Below are 22,891 nucleotides of genomic sequence, written 5' to 3'. Positions count from 1 at the left end.
TTACAATTTTTATATGGTACTCCCAATCAACTTCGGTTCAGTTACTATTAAAAAAAAAAAAACTTAATGAATAATTGAGACCGACACCTCAGTATTATGAAATAGTTATCTGTATGAGATAAAAATGTGTCTGTATCCTTACTCTTTTGTTTTGTTTTCCTGAATTGAAACCCATATTTCTTAATCTAGTTTGTCATAATATTAATTAGACATGACGAAATGGTTAGGTTTTTTGAGTATCACAGATGTAAAAAACTTCACAACTAATTATATGAACAAATCATTAGATCCTTGACAAATATTCCCATATTAATCCCCATACCAAAAAAAAAAAAAAAAAGAAGGACCTTCAATGTTCTTCTTAATTTGGATAAAAAGCTAAAGCAATATCACAGAACAACCCTAGAGGTCTCTGTTTCATTCAGAAGTGCTTTCCTCCATAGCCAAAGCTAGCAGGAAATGCAGAAAGATGATGATCATGAGTAGTTCCAGCATGAAAGGACGAAGATGCCCCGGCATGGCCAGCAGCAATCTTCTCCTTCATACGGCTGCACAGATTCCGGTGGAGTTCCTCGAACGACTTGTTCATCTCTTGCAGCTCTTGAAAGCTAAGCTTCTCAGCAGGAGCCTCCCACCACCCTTTGCTTTCCCTTGCCTTTGTCAACTTCTGCAGCACCTTCCCTCTCTCCCTCTCAGCTTCCAGCTGGCTGACGAGCTCACAGTAGTTCTGGTTGAGCTCGCTTATTCTCAACCGCCTGTGAGCCTCCACGAGCGGGTGGGTTGTGTCACCGGATTCCGGTGAGATTTTTTGCAGGAAGCGGTTGGCCACCGACTCGACAGATGGGTGGCCAAATGAAAAGGGTTTGCCGGAGGGTGAGAAAACCACCACGGCAACCTGGGCGCCGCAAAGGGTGGCCAACTCACTGGCTTTTTTGTAAATACCAGATCGGCGTTTTGAGAAAGTGATTAGCCGATCATCTAAATTCTCTATCTTCTTCATCGCAATCTTCTGCCTTCCCTTAGTCTTCTTGCTTTCCTTTTCCATAATTATAAAAAATATATTATTCAAAAACAAAAAAAATGGTAGTAGAAGAAAAGAGAGAAAGAGATTATGGGTTTTCTTGGTTTGGCTAGTGATGCATATATAGAAGAGAAATAAATGATTTTCTTTAAGTTGTTCTAATTAATATGTCAGATAATGATTATCTTAATTTATTATGTAATAATTAAGAGTAATGTTAAATACTATATTCTTCTTTTTATTATTCCAAAGTTAATATAGTTTTTAAAATTATTATTATTATATTTGTGATCAGTTACTATTAAATTTTTTTTTGTATTAAATTATGATTTTAAAAGTTGTAATGTCGCGTTAACTTTAAGAGAATAAAATGATCAAATTGTGACCTTTTTTTTGTAGTGATCGATTGTAAAATGTGTCTCATCAACTACATACGTACATTGAAAAACGCCTGAAGACCTCAAGCAGCACCTAGAGGGGGTTAATAGGTGTTTTTAACCGAATAACATTTCCAAGCCAAAATTAGAATCGCCATAATTAAATAAAGTATTAAATAAATTTGACACAACAATTTTGGTGCATGATGGAATGGAAGCTTTTTTAAGAACTCTTAAGAATTGAAGTTAAACCATTTCGGCGGTAGCCAACTTCAAGAAACTTATCTACTATCGAAACAATTACAATCGATTTATACTTACAAAACTTTAAAGTAGAAACTAATTGACTTGTACACAAACAAATGTTCTGTTTGTCTTTTATCACAGTAGTTCCAATGGATGAAGGTTTTTATGTGGTTTAATGAGGCATAAAGAGATATTTGATAGTTAAGTTAATGCTTGTGAATATTGTTTACAATCTCTAAAGGAACAAAGTTTAAGTACTGCCTCTACAATGAAAATTCAGGCTGAATCGCCTTTATATAGATGTGGAGAAAACTGGGGTTTTTGGAGTAAGTTGGTTAAGAAAACAATTAAACTAAGTACGGTACGGTTGTCTTGATTGAATAGGACTTATTAATCTCGTTTCAAACGCGAACTAAGGTTTCACAACTATCAAGGTTGCGATCGAGGGTTTTAGGTTAGCCTAAATGAACATCCCACCCGAGGCATTCTATAAAAATTATGATTCAACTTAATTTGTTTGAATTAAACATAATTATCCTTGCAAGGTTATATATTATAGGCAAGGGAATTGTAGAGGATCCCCGTCCGTTTGTTAATGTGTTTAGGAGGAGTGTTTGGTTTTTTTGTTTAAAAAAATGTTTTAATATAACATAAAAATTGTTTTTGTATTTTGAGTTATTTATTATTGTATTTGTCTTAAAATATAAAAGAAAGGAAAAAAAATATATACACAAAAAAACATGCTAACACTTCGGTACGTAAAGCTTAAGTCATGATATATATTCTGCCTCCATAAATAATTTTCTATTGATGATCATGAAAAACTTTTCGTTTGACTAACTAACAATTTTCAATTGCATTTCCAAATTGAAAAATATTTAAAATATTTTACATGTATAGAAAGAAACAGAGGTTAATTAAATGATTGAATTGTATCTTAATTTCTGTTTTGTCTTTCTTTAAAATATCCACCTGGCAATTGGCATATACAGGATTAGGCCATAGGCTTAATTAACTTGCAATTAGAGGTTTGTCATTTCATTCATGCAGTCAACTTTCTTCCATTACTGACAGAATTAATGTATACATGCTTATTCCTTTGACTTTCATTAATTAAATAAGGATAAAGCTGTTTACAAGTACAAGAATTCCTTTAATTAAGAATTAATTAAGCTGTTTGAAACTGACACAAATTTCCTTCAAATTAATTTGTAGGAAATTTCCTTCGAACTGATTTAATAAGTGACAAATGTCATGCATTCAACATGTTTGGATTTATCAAAAATCAATGTTTAGGTTCCTAGGTTAGTAGAATGATAATAAATGACTTAATAATATTAAAGAAAACATATGAGAAATAATACTTGATAGTACTTATTAGAGTAGGTTGGAGAAAATTTCTTCCAAACTAGTTTGGAATAAATGTATGTCCGTTTAAAACTACAAGATAATGCAAGCAAAAAGCCTTACGTTTTATTATATTTTTAAGAGAAATGGTATGGGTCAATAAGTTCGCTCATATTTGACCCATATTTTCCTACAAATTAAATAGATCAACTATTAAATTTATGGGGTCCACATAAGTTTACAATCTAATGATTACTTTGTAAGATGAAATTGACTAAATATTAAAAAAAATATTGACCCCTAACATTTATCTATTTTTAATATTTATAAAGAAAAACAAACAGCTTATAAGGTTTATAGTATATAAGTGATTCAGCATATGCATGTCAATTGTCAAATGATTCTTACATTGCAAAGGGTAAGGCACTATGGTGTAGGTTATTACAAGAAATTTGGTTTTTGACGACAACAACAAGTCGTCTTTAAAAGTCTCAATGTTGTCATGAATAACTTTTAGCGACGACAAGTTGTTGCTTTGTCATGAAAGGTTATTAACGACAACTTTAATGTCGTTGGTAATATTTTCTTATGATCCCGCTTCTTCTATACATGCAGCATTAAAACCAATGAGGTTGAGCTTCTTTTCGCCTTCCAATTTGTTCACCTTCTAAAATCGATTTGGTTTACTTAGAGCATTTACAATGAAAGAACCAAATACTACTTTTATCTAAAATGACTTTTCAAATTTGTAAAAAAAACCCTACATTCGATTAGCCAAAAAAAAAAAAAAAAACAGAAGCAAAATGGATATTTGATTGGAAGAGTACAAAAAAAAAAAAAAGCTAAATGTAGCAACACTTTTCAAGAGAGCTATTTTATTTTTTATTGTTTCTCTCATCTGTTTTCTCCCAAATCTTTTCAAAATTAAACTAAACTAGATAAAAGTGGTGATTGGTTGGTTGGTTGGTTGTTTTTGGTGTTTTTTTTTTCATGGAAATGGTTTTTTGAATTAAAATTAATAAAAAAAATTAAAAATAAAAGATTATTTTCATAGAATAGATAGAAATATAGCTAATTGAATGTAGAGGCATTTAAAAATTCATTAGCTAAACTAGATAAAAAGTGAGTATTGAGAAGCCAATTTGCATAAAAATTTGGCTATCACATTGTGAATGCTTTTACCCTACGTGTTTAATGATTCAAATTTAATTTTTAGCTTTTTCATGAAAAAGAGAGATGGGTAATGATTTTTTTTAAAAAAAAATGATTTAGGTTTCTTAAAATGTACGTAGTGATTAAACTATAAAGCAATATTAAGGATGCATCTCATGAAATAATAAAATGATTGAATTATCAATTCAATAATCCATCTTGAAAATCATAAGAGAAATTTCCTGGGTTACGACTTAGTAAATCAGTTATTTGAAGGTGACATCTATACCTCCTGAACGATCTTCCTTTAGTTTAATGTGACATCTATATATCAACAATTCTTAGACATATTACAAGATATAAATTAAATAATTAAATCTATATCTTTTTATTAGTTTAATAGTTTAAGATATATAAGTGATTATTTAACATGATATCAGAGCCAAAAAGTTTTGAGTTCGAACATTGATTTCGTCATTCACTTCTTATTTTAATTAAATATTTCACGTGTTGAGCCTCAATTATTAAATGAGAATTTGAGCTGACATGTGAGGGGGAGTATTAGAACATAAATTAAATGATTAAACTTATATCTTCCTATCACCACACGAAGGAGCTGATAGCCGGACTCTTGACAGTGGTGGTCAGGTACCGCGTGTAGAGTACCTTAAAGTAGAAAGTATTCAATGGCTTTATATATTAACTCTAATTTACTTTGACGGCTTATTTAGACGAGATTTTGTGAGATTATGGTATTGATAGCAATAATTACAAATAATAAGTTTTTTCCTTCATGGTTAACGCAAGAGATGAAACTAGGGTGTGACTTTGGTATGATAATTCATCTACAATAATTATAAGCACATGAAATTCGGCTCCTCTCGGTTCTCTGGTTCCGTTCCTGCTAATACACGCTTAATTTTTATTTTTTATTTTTGGAAATTTTCAACTCCAAACCCCTAGATATAAGTTAAAAAAAAAAAAAAAAAAAAAAAGCATAAGAATCATTCTTCTAATTAAGTAATCCTCAACCGGGTAGAATTATTCAGAAATGCACCCTTCCAAGATCATAGGCAGGAGGAAAGGCGGCAGAAGAAGCATTTCCACACGCATCAACCTTAAACAGATGGAAACCCTGGGCACCATTCCCTGCAGGAATAATGGAAGAAGACGAAGAAGAAGAAGAAGAAGAGGCCCCAAGTCTCTTCTCCATGATTTTGTTATACAAGATCTTGTGGAGCTCTTCAAGTGACTTCACCATTTGGCTGAGCTCCTCCACGCTAAGCTCCTCAACCGGAGCCTCCCACCAGCCCGGCTGGCTTCCCCTCGCCTTCGCCAGCCTCTGCAGCGCCTTTCCTCGATCCTTCTCCGCTTCTAGCCGCCACACAAGCTCACAGTACTGCTGGTTGAGCTCGTTGATTCTCACCCGCCGGTGAGCCTCCACAAGGGGATGAGAACCATCGCCTTGCTGCGGCGGGTTTCTCTTTGAAAACCGGTTGCTCACTGACTCCATCGAAGGATGAGCAAACACGAACGGCTTCCCGGCCGGCGAAAAAACTACAACACTAATCTCAGCACCACATAGGGTTACCAACTCACAAGCCATTTTGTAGATCCCAGATCTTCGTTTGGAGAAAGTGATAAGGCGATCATCACCATTCTCTATCCTCTTCATCTCAATCTTTTGTCGCCCTCTTGTCCTCTTCCCTTCCATGATTAACACAAAGGAGATAATTATTATTATTATTATTATTATTGCTGCTTTCTTTGGCTTCAAATGATTTTCTGGGATATATATATATATATATATATATATAGATGGGATGCACCACGCGATGTATATATATTATATGGTAATGCATGCATGCATGAAGAACAAAATTCTTGTGTTTGCTGTTTATTGATTATGTCACGTTGTTATATATTGATTAACATTCTGTCTTAGTCCATGGAAGGACTGGTGTCTATGAATGTATTTATAGCTTACAGAGTCATATTTTTTGTATTTTTCCTTCTTGATCGGAGCTCATGAATCAAATGTACATCTTTCTATAATTGACGGCACACGTAGGCTTTGCAAGCCATCTACCAACTTTTTAGCCATCGTGTATATATATATATATATATATATATTTCCTTTTTTCTTGAGTCCTTGGCATATCATGATTTCAGTGTTTCTTAAAAACACGCTACAAAAATTTGGTAAAATAGTGACACGTGGAATGTGACATTTTAAGCCTAAAAACCATCTCTATTTAATTAGGGACGTTCAAACTTCGAATAGTGACATTTTGCAAATATATGTCCTTAAACATAGTGATTGGAATAAAAACGCAAGAGTTTTTAAACATGTTGTTTGGGTCTCACTAACGAGTGTGTAGATGTGGTTCGGGGCCTCACTAACGAGCGTGTACTAAGGTAAGAATTCGACTCTTGAAATCGAAATCTTTAATCCTATTAATATTAGGGGAGAAAAGGCAGGCAGTTAATAATCGCCTGCTAACCGTTAAAAGCTAACCGCTTTTGTAGGCGGTTAGGAAAAACCGCTAACCGCCTAGGCGGTTACGGTTAGGGGTTAGCGGTTCTATCTATCTATATATATATATAAATGATGTCATATGTAGTGGGGTATTATCATATTACTATATAAAGGACATGGTTTTGATTTTATTTTTTTTTAATAAAAAAATTGAACTTTTTAATTTTTTTTTTAAAAAAGCGGTTAGCAGTTATTAAGGTTATTAATCACTAACTGCCGACCACATAGGCAACTAGCGGAGGCCGTTAGTGAATTTTACTAACCGCTTATGCGGTTAGTAAATCCAAGAGGCGCAAAGTTCGAGGAAATTACCCTCTCAAACGGTAGTAAATCCAAGAGAAAATGCAAGTGCAATCGTTTTGAGCAGTGGTAAAGATGTTGAGATTCCAGTAAAGGCAGCCGCTGCATTGTCGAAGCAAGAAAAGGAGAAAAACGTCGTTGCAGACAGGAACGTTCCCAATGACGATGACATACCTAAGCGTAAGTTTCCGCCTCTTTCTGATTATAAACCAGTACCTCCTTTTCCTCAGGCTTAGGTCCTCATCTTAGTAAAGATTGTAGCGTCCTAGATTTTTAAAGTCTTATTTTTAGAGATATTTATTTGATAATATATTATTCATATTAGGTAATGATATTTCTTTTGAGGTGGAGATATTTATTGATAATATTAGGTAATAATATTTATTCTTGAGGAATTTATTAGATCTTATGAATATTATTGGAATGAATATTGATTTGAGGTTATTATATTATGATGTTAATTATTTTATTGGGAGATTTAAGAGTTATGATAATTGATGATTGATTGATATAATTTAGAGTATGATTGTAATAATTGGTGATTGATTTTATGAGTGAGGAATTTGTGGGATTCAGATTTTTAAGAGAAATTAGGTGAAAATAGTATTGGAGATTTTATTAGATTTGTTTTTAATAAATTGTAGTGTTTGCCTTGGTGACCGTGTTGTATTGTAGTGGGAAAGAGAGAATTTCTTCTTTTTTTACTTCTCACGTACAACCCCATTATTTTTTTCTTTTCTTTTGTTTTTCTTTCCTCCCTCTTGCCTATTTAAGTCACTCTTTCTTGCCTCAACCGAACCAGAGAAGAGGGAGAGTGAGAGATTGAGATAAGTCAGAGAAAGGAGATTGAGAGGAAGAAAGAAAGAGAGTTGGGCGAGAGAGAGAGAGAGAGAGAGAGTTAGTGATTGGGAAATTTTGATTAAAGATTAACTGCAGCATGAATGAGTTTTAAGAAGTAATTACCTTTGATGATTCATTCTTGTAACCCACTGTAAGTACTCTTACTTACTGAGTATGATATTGATATTCAATAATATAGATCTTTATAGTTTTATTAAATATCTGGCCTTTTGCTATAATTGCTTCAACAGTGATTTATATTATTGTAAATCAATTGACTCATTACTTTACAGTTTTTTTGTAGTGCTTGCAGAAATGGAAAATCAAGGTAATTATGCAATTGTGATTAGAGATTCATATTGAGATGTACAGAGATTCCAAGTTGGTTAAGTTTTGTCTAGAGTTTAGACTGTCGAATAAATTTGTATAAATGCCTTGTACGACATAGCTTTGGGTATTTTTGTATAAAGAAAAGTATTTTTAACGGTATTATTTTGTTTTGATAATTTTAGTTTTTCCGCAATGTGAGATTATTTCAGCGTAACACTCAATTTTATTTACAAAGAAAAGAAGAGAAATATTGGGATGTTACAAATGGTATCAGAGCATTATCCAGCTTGAGATGGTAAGAGCGTGCACAAGCCTATGAGGGTCCCTAATGGACATACGTTGGTGATGCCAAAAGTGGGTTATATTATAATGGTGTCAGTTAAGACACAATGAAAAGTATAAGGGCCAAAAGTTAAGGGCCGAGTATGAAGAAATTCCCTGAGGATTGCCAACGGTGACATTGGTGCCCAAGAAGAGTGCTTGTGGCATCTCACATCGCCTGGGTATGGAACATGTTATGGTATTTATTCTATGAATGGAATGAATTTAAAAGTTATATGGTAACTTGAGTAAGTTATGGTTTAAGTATGATTTGTTTTTAATTTGAGTCGCTCAATTTGAAGATAGGTGATAATTTATGGGCTTCAATTTCGAGGACGAAATTCCTTTAAAGAGGGAAGATTGTAGTGTCCCAGATTTTTAAAGTCTTATTTTAGAGATATTTATTTGATGAAATATTATTAGAAATGGGTCTTGGGCCTAACTCAACCCAAAAGCTAGCTCAAGAGTTGAGGTTTCCCCTCAATTTATAAATTGTCTATCTCCTTAATACCCAGGCAATGTGGGACTTCCAACACGCCCCCTCACGTGTGGCGGGAGGACATCCAAGCCAACACGTGCGACAACGGATGACGGTGGGCCACAGCCAATTGGGCTAGGTTCTGATACCATGTAGAAAAAGACAACTGAAAGATTATTGTAGAGAATAAATTTGTATTTCTGATGTGTTTTGAATTGTACAATGGAATTGCCTATTTATAGTTGAATGAGGCCCTAAAAGAAAAGAAATACAATAATTACAAAATAATACAATAATTACAGAATAAATTAACTTGCAAGAAAACAATTTCTATAAGGAAATTAACTTGGCAACCAAGCCAAGAGTAGGGACCAAGCAAAGAGAGGATTCATAATATTCTAACAACAGTTAATAGTTATAGTCAATAACCACTAACTGTAACCGCTTTTTTACCCCTAATTAATATTAGTTTCCTTAGGTCTTAGACTCTCGGTGATGCTTTGATGGGATTGCGTGTCGGACTTGAAAGAGCACTTGCAGACATGTGCAACAATGGTTAGGCTTAGTTAAAATAGTTACAGTTGATTTCTCCTGCTCATGCCCTTCATAATTTTATTATTTTTATTATTTATTTTTTAAATAAAGCATGCGTTAAAGAATTAATATATAGTTTGAGAATGCGTTTTTTAAAAGTAATAGTTTTCAAATCACAAGTAAGATAGTACATGTTTAAAAACACACAATTTTAAAATTAAATCGCAGTTTTACCAAATATGCTTCTATGTGACTCATTGATCATATATGGATGTTAGAGCTCGATCATGGTCACGATCAGGGTCTTGTGAGCTCATCATGCCAACGAGTTTCATCGGGCTTTATATAGTCCATGCTCTTGCGAGTAGGAACACTACAAAAATTGTGAGAATTTATGACTAGAGGTTTTTGACGTGTGATTTTTGACGTTTAGCAACGGTTAAAAGGGGGGATGTCAAAAATCCCGGATTTTTGACGTGTCGGTTCTAACACGTCAAAAAATTTGTTGACGTGTCGATCTTGACACGTCAAAAAATTTTTGACGTATCAAAACTAACACGTCAAAAGTTTTTTGACGTGTCGATTTTGGCACGTCAAAATTTTTTTTGACGTGTCGATTTTGACACGTCAAAAATTTTTTGACGTGTCAGTTTTGACACGTCAAAACAATTTTGACGTGCCAAAATCCACACGTCAAAAATTACACGTGTTTTTTTTTTACGTGTCACGCCGTTTAAAACGTCAAAAAATATATATAATTTTTTTTTTTAATAAAAAATAATTACAATATTCCAATTCCTGATATTCCAATACAATAATTCCAATATTTCTATTCCACATACTTCCAATCCAATATTATTCCATAATCCACTACAATCCATAATCTAATACAATCTATAATCCACATACAAAATCAACAATATCCATAATCCAATTCAATCATAATCCAATTCATACATAATCCACCTACATAATACACATCCATAATCCACATCCAATACATAATCTAATCCAATACATAATCCACATCTATAATACACATCCATAATACACATTCATAATCCACATACATAATCAAATCCAATCCAATACATAATCTACATCCATAATACACATCCATAATCCACATACATAATACACATCCATAATCTACATACATAATTCAATCCAATACGTAATTCAATCCAATACATAATCCACATACAGAATACACATCCATAATCCACATACATAATCCAATCCATAATCCACATACATAATCCAATCCATAATCCACATACATAATCCAATCCAATCCATAATCCAATACATAATCAAATCCATAATCTCTAATACATAATCCACCAAAAACATCTAACTAGAAGGAGGAAGATTCTAATATAGCTACTAATAGTTCTAGCCCACCCATTAGCAATCACAAGAACATACTATGAGGTTCAAAGAATATATATATCCAACACAACTTCATTAAACAAAATTCAATATCCAATATCCAATATCCAATATCCAATATCCAATATATATATCCAACACAACACAACTTCATTAATAATATATATCCAATATCCAATAATATATATCGAACACATACTTCATTAAACAAAATTTCAACACACATACTACATTCCAACACAACACATAACAAAACATATATATACATCGAAAACACGTTCTAACACAAGGCAAAACAAATATACAATAAAACACATCTAGACTATCTACTAGAAATAAGTTTCAATTAGTCTCAACAAACCTATAGTTTGATCTAACTATATACAAAACAATAAACAGTAGTATGTATACAAACAGTGATGATCAACGATGTGTGGCGCCCAACTCAACACAGTCATCCCCCAACTCTTAATCGGCATTACTTGCAAATGAGTTGTGAACCAATAATAATCAATACAAAAATTCAAAATTACTATATAATATGATACAAATATACGTAAGTTTTAAAATAGACCGCTGTAACTATGAGTTTCTAACAGTTGTTTCTAACAGTTAACAATTGTTACAAAAACAAAATAACATATATCATTACCTCTGTAGGGCGCAAATCCAGACGTCGACCCGAACATGGCCTCGATCTGGCAGAAACAAGCGTTAATCATAGCATCTTTATCTGCTACCTGTGCTTTTTGTGCTTCAATCTGCCTTGCCATCTCTTCCATTGCACTTCTTTGTGCTGCCCGCTCTTCTTCCATCACACGTCTTTCTTGTGCCCGCTCCTCTTCAAGTTCTCCAATTCTATCCGTCATCTGTGAGAACGAGGAGCTCCAAGAATTTTGAGACCGTGTCTGAGACGGTGTATAGTATGAATGTATGCTGCCCCCGCACCGGCAGCACATTCGGACCCAACTAGTGGACCCTGCCAGCATACTCAGGCTTATTTCCATGCACCTGAGCATACGCGTCATCAGGTGTCCACTGTACCGTCCCTTCCGTCATGGTCTTACTATTTGCCGGGTCAGTGGGCATCAATTCCTTCATCCTCTCCTGTATATTAAAAAAGAAATTAGTATCTCGTATAAGGAACATTAATCATAAGTAATTTGTCAAAATATATATGCTTGAGTACTTACACATCTCTCCCTGACCACGTCATTCGGATAGCCACCATCCTTTGTTGTGTGAGTAGTGACGTAACTTTCCGCTCGAGTTGGAGGAGTGCCGCCCTTGGCTACGATCTGCATAGAAAATATATCAATACAACAACAAATACAAAAAAAATTAAGAAAAACATAGACCTAAACAACCAATTTTATATATATATATATACCTCTTGATATGTCGCTCTAGCGAAGCTCATCGACCCGGTGCAGTGAGTTGTGTTGTTTTTTGCTCGCAATGCCTTCATCTTGGCAGCAAACTCCTACATGTATATCACTCTTAAAATGTCAGGCCTAACCCAATTATAATTAATGAAACTAAACAATTACAATTAATTTCACTAGCCAATTGCTCATTTTCTCTTCCTATTCAAATATATTCATATATTTCGATAATAATCAACAACGGGAGATTGATCATCACAAGCCTATGAACAAATTAAAGCAAACCAATCAAAAAGACATATTCTAAAAACACTCTGGACATACCTGATTTTTCGAGTCACACCATCTCGCCAACAAGACATTCAAGTCCTCGGCGTCGTATTTTCTAATAGCAGCCTCACCCATTTTCGCCTTCACTGAGTCTGGAGTATCACCCTCCTTGATTTTTAACTTGTGTTTTACAGCGTGTCTCCAACTCTTCAGCTTCGAGCCCATATCTCTGAAGGCGTCTCTTTTAATCGCCTGGAGATCGTATTCAGGCGGCATGTAGAACTAAGTCTACATATATACCAAGTAAAAATTAGGCGTATAATTACACACATTAACAACGTTTAAAATATTGAAAAACACATGCGAAAATATGAGAAAAAATTTAACCATACCATCAAGGCGTCCCATACATCTTCCTTCGCACGGGGATGTACATGCTCCCAGTCATCCCTAATCCTAACATAAGTCCCGGCCCTTATGACGTTGCCGGTCTCCCTTCTGAATTTCATCCCACTAAATCCTACGGGCTGTCACGCCTTATTGTACTCGCAGACGATTTTTTACCCTGCGGAGACCTCCCACTTCTTGTTCGATGGTAGGATGTCCACCACCTGAAATTGGGTGCTATCGTCTCCCCCGATCCCTAACACATTAATAATTGCAAATGTTAATTGTTTGAAATTTAATAGTAACTACGTAGTATTAAATTGTTTGAAATTTAATATTAAAATTTTATACATATTCAATATGGGTATTTAAAGCATATATACTTACTTATTGTCCGGAGCTGGCGAATGCCCAACTCTTCTGGAGGATCAGCGGCCTCCAAGTCACCTGAGCCATCATCCGCGTCCTCCTCATAATACTGTGTCTCGCTATCATCCAGAGGCGATGGCTCACTGTATGGGATACTCGTGTTCAACTCAGGGGGGAACATCCTCTCTACCTCACCATGCTCACATACCCCCAACTCGCTCATGGTAGGATATTGTCTTCCAAGATCATATGAGGCATCCGTGTGATACGGAACTTGCTGAGACCCTTCCCCATGCTCAGGAAGTAAGGGTCTATACCCCTGGTCGTCTATCTGTATGGACCCCCATCGTCTACTCTTCCCCCTCGTACTCATATCAACCTGCAAAATACATAATATACTCAATTAATTATGTATATAATAGATAAAAAATGCACCACAATACCCAATCAATGTATAAAGAAATAACATTAAATACGTCAAAATAATGTGAACTATATATATTATTAAAGTTTTAAATTTTTTTAAACCACATACGGATCTAAGTCTTGTCGGATGTAGTCAATGCCATCCTGCGGATCCACTTCATTATTTCTGGTCAATAGGAGCAGCTCACACTCATGGTAGTTGACACTTTCATCATCAGAACCTTCACCATGTCCAACGTCGTATACGTTTCTAGGTTTAGTCCTTACAACACAAGCCCAATCAGGGTCCCTTTCATCTTGGACGTAAAAAACTTGGTCAACTTGTGACGTTAGCACATACGACTCATCAATAATTTTCTGACCCTGGTGGACAAGGATTTTGAAGCTGACAAGCAATATGTCATACTCGTCTACTTTGTACCCCCTGTCCCTCGTGTTGTCCGCCCAATCACACTTGAACAAAACATACTTAGTCCTGTCAAAGTACTCCACCTCAATTATTTCCGTCAACTTCCCATAGTATGTCTCGCCATCAACAGTTGGCACGCACATCCCGCTGTTCTGGGTCCTTTTTCCAGCATCAAATGCAATAGTGCGAAACAGCTTTCCGTTAACCACATATCTGTTATTTCTGGTCGCTGTGGCCTTTGGCCCTCTACAATGCGTTACCAGTTTGTCACATATTTCCTTCCTTTGTCGATCGACCTGTTAGCACATACGTACAATTGACTATAAGAAAGTTAGTTTTGTTAGTTGTTATGAACCAATAACTAAATATAATGGGTCTGCAACAATTATACATCACGGTAGTCTTACGTAGTCACGGTACCAATCGCAGAACAGCGCATGATGTTGGGTTTCCAATTGGTCCTCTGTCGTTCGCCCCCTATTGCATGATCGCCTAAGTGTATCCATGTGCACCCTACAATACAAAGTTTAAATTATATTATAATTCACAACTAAGGGTGCAAGGTGATATTGAACTTGCATACACTTTTAACACGACTTACGTCCGTAGTTGAAGGAACTCATCCGAGTTAAACAAAATGTATTGGTGAATTTGTGTTAATGTGACACGGTCAAGGATGACTCGTGTTCCCGCACCCTTTGAACCATTCGGGTTTCTTTGAGGCCTATTGTGAACCTATTGTGAAATGTTGGTGCGTGATCTAGATACCTTGAGCAGAACGCCACCAACTCCGTTGCTATGTAGCCCTCCGCAATGCAGCCCTCAGGAGCCGCTTTATTGCGAACATTAGATTTGAACACTCCAAGGCTTCTACAGATGATCATAATTCATTCATTACAGTTAGTGACAGTTGTATATCGGAGAAAAAAATAATTTGATGAATATTAGTAAAGTTATTTTACCTTTCTGCCGGATACATCCACCTATACTGTACCAGTCCACCAAGTCAGCATTCACGGACAAGATGCACGACCAAGTGAACCATTATAGTAAAAAAACTTGGGGGAAGACTCGTTCCATCTGGCACAAAGTAATATAAATGTCACCCTCTAGTCGGTCCATATCATCTCGTGTCAATGAAGTTGAACATAAGCCCCTGAAGAATGCTGACATCCCGACAAGTGGTCTAACCACATTTCCTGGTAATGATCCACGCAATGCAATAGGGAGAAGTTGTTGCATAATTACGTGACTATCATGGCTCTTCAAACCGAATATCGTACGATCTCTAAGTCGTACACATCGGGAAATATTCATGGCATATATGTCCGGCACCCTTACATTCCGAAGCACTTTAAAAAAATGTATTTTTTCGTCCTTAGACATCGTGTGACAAGCTGCGGGCATATACGTTTGACCATCCTCACCCGTGTACGGAGATGAAGTGCATGTCTCAATCCCATTTCTTGCAAGTCTGTGCGGGCTTGGATATTGTCCTTCGTTTTCTTTGAAATGTCTAGTATTGTGTCAAGAATGTTGTCCATCACATTTTTCTCAATGTGCATGACATTAAGGTTGTGCCGCAATAGATTATCTTTCCAATACGGCAACCTAAAAAAAACACTTTTCTTCTTCCACAATACGTTAGCAGTCTCGCCTTCTCTTTCTGTCGGCCCACTCTTCTTCTGTTTCTTATCTTTTTTCTCATTATCCGTCATTGCCTTACCGGCATTCTCATCTCCATATGCCATATCTTGTAATTGTCTAAGAATGTCATCTCCACTTGGCACATCTGGGGCACATTCAAATTCTTGTTTCCCGTCAAATGTTATTTTATTCATCCTCCACGGATGATCAATGGGCAAGTATCGCTGGTGCCTCATATAACAAAATTTTCTGCCATGTTTTAACCGCGTGGACCTCGTCGAGTACATACAACAGGGACATGCCTTCTCACCCCTGTTAGGCCACCCAGACAAATCTGCGTATGCCGGGAAGTCATTAATTGTCCACATCAACTGCGCCAGCAGCACAAAGTTTTTTTTTTTTGACACGTCAAATGTGCATACACCTACAATCCATAGTTCCTGTAACTCCTCAATTAAGGATTGTAGGTAGACATCTAGATCCATTCCAGGTGACTTTGGGCCCGGAATTATCAGGGATAGTATAAATGATGTTTGTTTCATATATGTCCGAGGCAAGTTGTACGGTACAAGCATTACAGGCCAAGTGCTGTGGGATGTGGTCATGTTCCCGAATGGATTAAATCCATTCGAGGTTAGTCCAAGCCTGACGTTCCTGCTATCCGTCGAAAAGTCTAGATGCAAATTATCGAATGCTCTCCATGCTTCACCATCGGCCGGATGCCTCAATACACCGTCCTTAGTCCGACCTTCTGCATGCCACCTCATATAAGGAGCAGTATGCTCTGACATAAACAATCTCTGTAGCCGTGGTATGAGTGGAAACCACCGCAACACCTTGATCGGGCATTTCTTACTCGATGATATGGGTTGCCCATCGTCATCCAACTGAATTTCATCATTCCACTTAGATACTCCACAAACAGTACATGTATCCAAATCCTGATTGTTCTTCCAAAATAACATACAATTATTAGGACACGTCGGGATCTTCTCATACCCGAGGCCCATGTCCCTTAGAAGCTTTTTTGCCTCATATGTATTAACTGGCAAAGCTTCATCACTAGGAGGCAGCAACTGATTGATGAACTCAAGAAAAGATGAAAATATTGCGTTACTAAGTCCGCCAACACACTTCAAATTGTACAGATGTACAGTAGCACTAAGCTTGCTATGTTTGGTCCCATCATGAAGTGGCTTCTCTGCCTTCTTAAGCAAGTTATTGTACTTTAGTACGTCACCATCGTCAGTTGCTTTATTCATAGTTTCTTCATTCCCCTGCACCGCCACTTCAGGCTCACAATTGTCTTCCACGACACCATGCATGCCGAATAGATCACGCAACATTGACTGCATGGTTTCACCTTGTGCTGTGCCTATACCCTGATTTATGATCGTGGGAGTCGAAGTAGACACTGCAACAGGAGACCGAACAGGCCTCTCCCCTTGATAATACCAAGTTCTGTATGCAATCATTATTCCCTTACCCCCTGTCAAGTGGTCAAATACCAAATCCGGCGGGTGGCGCTGCTTATTACGGCACACCTTACAGGGGCAGTGAATTTTTCCATCAGGGATTGTACAGTTCCTAACTGCAAACTCCACGAATGATCTACACCCGTCTCTGTATTCCCTCGTACCCTAGACTTTGTCATCCAACTCTTGTCCATAGCTTTAGTTACTGTAACCCTAACTGAATAAAATAAATCTAAGTTAGTTAGTTAGATGTTTTTTTTTTTCTTTTGTGTATTTGTTTAAGTACATCGTTACAATTTTTCGTATATTTTTTACAAATAAACACACACATTAAGTAGTAATTATAACATCTACATAATCAAAATTTGCAAAACCTAAACAAAATTAAGGTCCAAATTTAAAAACATTTGACATGACACATGGGGAACCTAGAGAAAATATATGTGGCTATCTTATTTGCTGCAAATTTTTTGTTTTCGTTTTTTATGACATTTACATAACCTGAAGTTGTAAGACCTAAATTAATTATTTTGTTATATAGGGGGACCCTAAATAAATTAGATATACCTAACTAGGTTAAATGTTGGTTTTCTTTTGTTCGTTTATTATAACATTATGCATTTGTATGGGAAGTGTATATAAAACAAATCAAGCAACCTATGTTAGTTGTTTCTAACTTTCTTTTTTCGATCTTAGCATGTACATACTTATTATAAATTTACAAAATCTAATCATAAATTAACGATCGACCAAAGTAGATATGCATTTCTTATTTGTATATATATATATATATTTTTGGTTACGACAATGTGCAAAAGAAAAACCTACACAAATATGGGTCTAAATGTAAATGCAAAATCCTAAACAAAAAAACAAATTTCAAACTATATATGAGGGTACGTAATTTTGCATGCAAATACATTAAACAATATTTTCACCATATACAAAACATATATATCAAACAAGTAATATTACATAACATAAATCTTAAGCAAATAAATTAATTAGCTAACATGTAAAAAAAATTAAATTTGCTAATATAATTAACTACATCAACAATATATAATAATATATTTATATAATCTATATATTAATTTATATAAATAAATATATAAATTAGTTTATATATATATTTCAGTGTGTATATATACACACTGTGTACATTCACGTACACATTTTCGGTATATATATATATATATATAAATTTTAAAATCAGGTATATATACCTGATTTTTGAGAGTTGATCGGGAAAGGCTTGGTCGCCTGAGGGAGGAACGTCGGTGACGGACGTCGGTGAGAGAGAGAGAGAGACAACGTGCGTGATCCAAAGAGGCCTAGAGAACGGCCGGGCTGAGAAAGATGCTGCGCGCAAGGGGGGCTGATGGAGAAACAAAAATGGCGGATGAAAATGGGTCTGGCCTGAGTTGCGCGGGGGAGAGAAAGAAACAGAGGGAAGAAGGAAGAAAGAAGGGAGAAAAAAAAAAAAAAGAGGGAAGGAGCGCCGGCGAGGACAGTTTTTGACGTGCCATGTGGCACGTCAAGAACTCTTTTAATTTTTAATTTTTTTGTAAGAATTTAAATTTAAATTTCAAAAATATACGATTTTAATTTATACCATTATTTATTATATCAATTTTTTTCTCTTATATAACACATTATCCATACAATATACTTAAAACTAATTAGATGATAAACAAATTAATACTCTAAACGTACAAATAATAAAATTCATTTGTTTAATTAATATTACTAGCTAGAATTATTTATGCATGAGAATTTCATATCATATATATATATATATATATATATATGAATGAAATGTTCGATTCATATGCATGTAATAATATTAATTGTACAATAGTATATGATTATAATACTAGCTAATAGGCATGCATGTGATATATATATACGTATATACTAATTAATTTATACTAATATGATATAATTAATTTTTCTATACCAATTGAAATCTTAATTTTATATATACTAAGTAATTTATACTAATATGATAAACTATAATTTTTCTATCCAATCAAAATTAATTTTTTATGCCAATTAACATTAATTGTTTTTTAATACATATTTTTTTATATCAAAATTAAAATTAATTTTGATATATATATATATTAAACTTAATATTTTTTTGACGTGTCATGCATGATGCGTCAAAACTTTTTGACGTGCCATGCATGACACGTCAAAACTTTTTGATGGCACGTCAAAAAATTATAATAATAATTAGATATATTATAAGGGAAATTGTATATAAAATCCTTAGGTAAACGCGCCTTTATTAAAAACTCCCTGGGTTTTTTTTTCCGGAAATTTAGTCCCTGGGTCACTCGAAACTACTAGAAAACTCCCTACCGTCAATTTTTGTTAACTGCCGTTAGTCCACTCAAAACTCACCGTTTCATCTGATTAAAGTATTAATTTTTTATTAATTTAATTTAAAAAAATTAATTTTTTTTTTTTTTTTTAAAAAAAGAAAAAAAAATTGAAGGGTGGCCAGGGGTGGCACGGCCACCCCCCAACCCCTAAGGGGTGGCCGCAAGCCACCCCAGGGGTGGGTTGACCACCCCTGGGGTGGCTTGCGGCCACCCCTTAGGTGGTTTGGGGTGGCCTGCGGGCCACCCCTCCAAGCCAGGGGTGGCTCGCGGCCACCCCAAACCACCCCTGGGGTGGCCGCGAGCCACCCCTGGCCACCAGGGGTGGCCCGAAGGCCACCCCAAGCCACCCATGGGGTGGCTCCACCCCAAACCACCCGGGGGTGGCCGCAAGCCACCCCAGGGGTGGTCAACCCACCCCTGAGGTGGCTTGCGGCCACCCCTTAAGGGTTGGGGGGTGGCCAGGGGTGGCCTTGACCACCCCTGGGGTGGCTTGCGGCCACCCCTTAAGGGTTGGGGGGTGGCCAGGGGTGGCCGGGCCACCCCTGGCCACCCTTCAATTTTTTTTTCTTTTTTTTTTAAAAGTTTAATTTTTTTAAATTAAATTAATAAAAAATTAATATTTTAATAAGAAGAAACGGTGAGTTTTGAGTGGACTAACGGCAGTTACCAAAAATTAACGGTATGGAGTTTCTAGTAGTTTCGAGTGACCCAATGACTAAATTTCCGAAAAAAAAAACCTATGGAGTTTTTAATAAAGGCGCGTTTACCTAAGGATTTTAAATATAATTTCCCTTATATTATTTAAATTATTGTAAATTATATTTACTCTATCATATAATTTATATTAATATTATATTTATTCTATCATATAATTTTTTCCTTTTATATAACACATTATCCAATTACAATTAATTAGAGAATAAATAAATTAATATTCTAGATGTATAGATAATTAGATGTATCCACTGACCGACCACATATGTTGTGTTGGCCGAGTTCATGTGAGGTTTGCGGGTCTTATAAAATAAATGTATTAAGTATGTTTTATATATTTTTAAAAAAATAATATGGCTAGTTATCATATTAATATTACTAGACTAATCAATTTATGCATGCATGATATATATATATATATATATATATATATATATATGATGTTCAAATTAATATTAATGAAATGGTTGAATTATATGCTTGCATGTAATAATTATATTAATTGGTATACAATATATATATATATATATAGAATGATTATGCATGCATATATATTAATTGGCACGCATGTGATATATATATATATACCAAGTAATTTATACTAATATGATAAACTATAATTTTCCTATCCAATCAAAATTAATTTTTTATGCCAATTAACATTAATTGTTTTTAAATACATATTTTTTTATATCAAAATTAAAATTAGTTTTGATATATATATACATATATATAAAATTAAACTTAATATTTTTTTGACGTGTCATGCATGACACGTCAAAAACTTATAATAAATAATTAAATATATTATGTTATTTAAATTATTATAAATTATATTTATTTTAATTTTATTAAAATTATATTTACTCTATCATATAATTTTTTCCTCTTATATAACACATTATCCAATTACAATTAATTAGAGAATAAATAAATTAATATTCTAGATGTATAGATAATTAGATGTATTAACTGACCGACCACATATGTTGTGTTTGCCGAGTTCATGTGAAGTTTGCGAGTCTTATAAAATAAATGTATCAAGTATGTTTTATATATTTTTTAAAAAATAATATGGCTAGCTATCATATTAATATTACTAGATTGATCGATTTATGCATGCATGATATAATATATATATATATATATATATATATATATATATATATATATATATATGTTCAAATGAATATTAATGAAATGGTTGAATTATATGCTTGCATGTAATAATTATATTAATTGGTACACAATATATATATATATATATATAGAATGATTATGCATGATTGTTTTTTAATGCATATTTTTTTATATCAAAATTAATGTTAATGTTTTTTTACAAAAAAAAAAAGTTTTTTACTTGTGGAATTGACACGTCAAAAACTTTTGACGTGTCAATTATACACGTCAAAAACTTTTGACGTGTCGATTACACACGTCAAAAGTTTTTGACGTGCCATTGTGAAACGTCAAAAGTTTTTGACGTGTGAATTTACACGTTAAAATTTTTTGACGTGTCAATTCCACACGTCAAAAACTTTTGACTTGTTACAATGCACCACGTCAAAAATATCTTTGTTGACGTGTCTTCTTCAACACGTCAATATGTTTTGATGTGGCAAACATAAGTTACTGTTTGCCACGTCAAAAAATACATTTTTTTTTTTTTTGTAGTGGAAGAAAATAAATTGTCAGAATTAGAACACATTTTGCTAAGAAACAAACAGAATTTAAGCCACAAAAAGTTTAATTAAGAAGATATTTTGCTGGAATTTAATTAGATAATGGTGACATCATAATGTCATCCGTTATAGTTTTGGGTTAAGGGCCTGTTTGAGATTGTATTTGAGGGGCGTAAAAGTGTTTTTAACACTTAAAAAGTTCGTTTGAAGAAAAAAATTATTCGTTTGGTAAAAAAATTAAAAGCGTTTTTAAGGGTCCAAAAAGCCTAAGGCTCCGTTTGATAACATGTTTTGCTTTCAACACTATTCACTTTTTCTTTAACACTATTCATCTTACTTTTTAACTTTTTCTACGTTCTTATTTTTTACATCACATCAATCACTTTTTATTACTATTCAAATAAAAAAATCAATACCAAACAATTTTTTTTTTTTTTTTTTTTTTTTTTTTCATACCAAACATACTTACTTTTTCACTTAAAAAAAAAAACATTCTTACTTTTTTTTACATCAATCAATTTTTGCTAAGTATCAAACCAAAACCTACCAAAACCTTTTATCAAACACATCTTAAGAGTCTGTTTGAGATTGCGTTTGACAAATAGAACTTTTAAGTCAAAAAGGGTTTTTGGGCAAAAGCTTCATTTTTAAGCTTTTGTCAAAAGTATTTTTTGACCATTTGTAGGCTTATTTGGACCATTAAAAACGCTTTTAATTAATTTTACTAAACAAGTACTTTTTTCTTCAAACGAACTTTTTGAGTGTTAAAAGCACTTTTAGGCCCCTAAAACGCAATCATAAATAAGCCTTAAAAAATGGCCAAAACGTACTTTTAACAAACTTAAAAATGAAATTTTTGC

The 22,891-nt window shown here is 34.3% G+C and overlaps 1 protein-coding gene and 1 pseudogene across 1 annotated transcript; both read right to left on the bottom strand.

Moving 5' to 3' along the window:
* Positions 1-421: 421 nt before the first annotated feature.
* On the bottom strand, positions 422-1,045 carry LOC132169430 (agamous-like MADS-box protein AGL29 pseudogene; annotated as a pseudogene).
* Positions 1,046-5,188: 4,143 nt separating this feature from the next.
* Positions 5,189-5,857, bottom strand: LOC132169428 (agamous-like MADS-box protein AGL29). The gene has a single exon (XM_059580463.2). It carries the CDS (start codon positions 5,855-5,857, stop codon positions 5,189-5,191), a length of 669 nt encoding a protein of 222 aa, XP_059436446.2.
* Between the last annotated feature and the right edge of the window lie 17,034 nt (positions 5,858-22,891).

This window comes from Corylus avellana, chromosome 1 (assembly GCF_965113065.1).
Source record: "Corylus avellana chromosome 1, dhCorAvel1.hap1.2, whole genome shotgun sequence".
In the NCBI taxonomy this organism is placed as follows: Eukaryota; Viridiplantae; Streptophyta; class Magnoliopsida; order Fagales; family Betulaceae; genus Corylus; species Corylus avellana.
The sequence above is the reverse complement of the archived record's forward strand: the minus strand, read 5'-3'. Positions and strand labels throughout refer to the sequence as shown.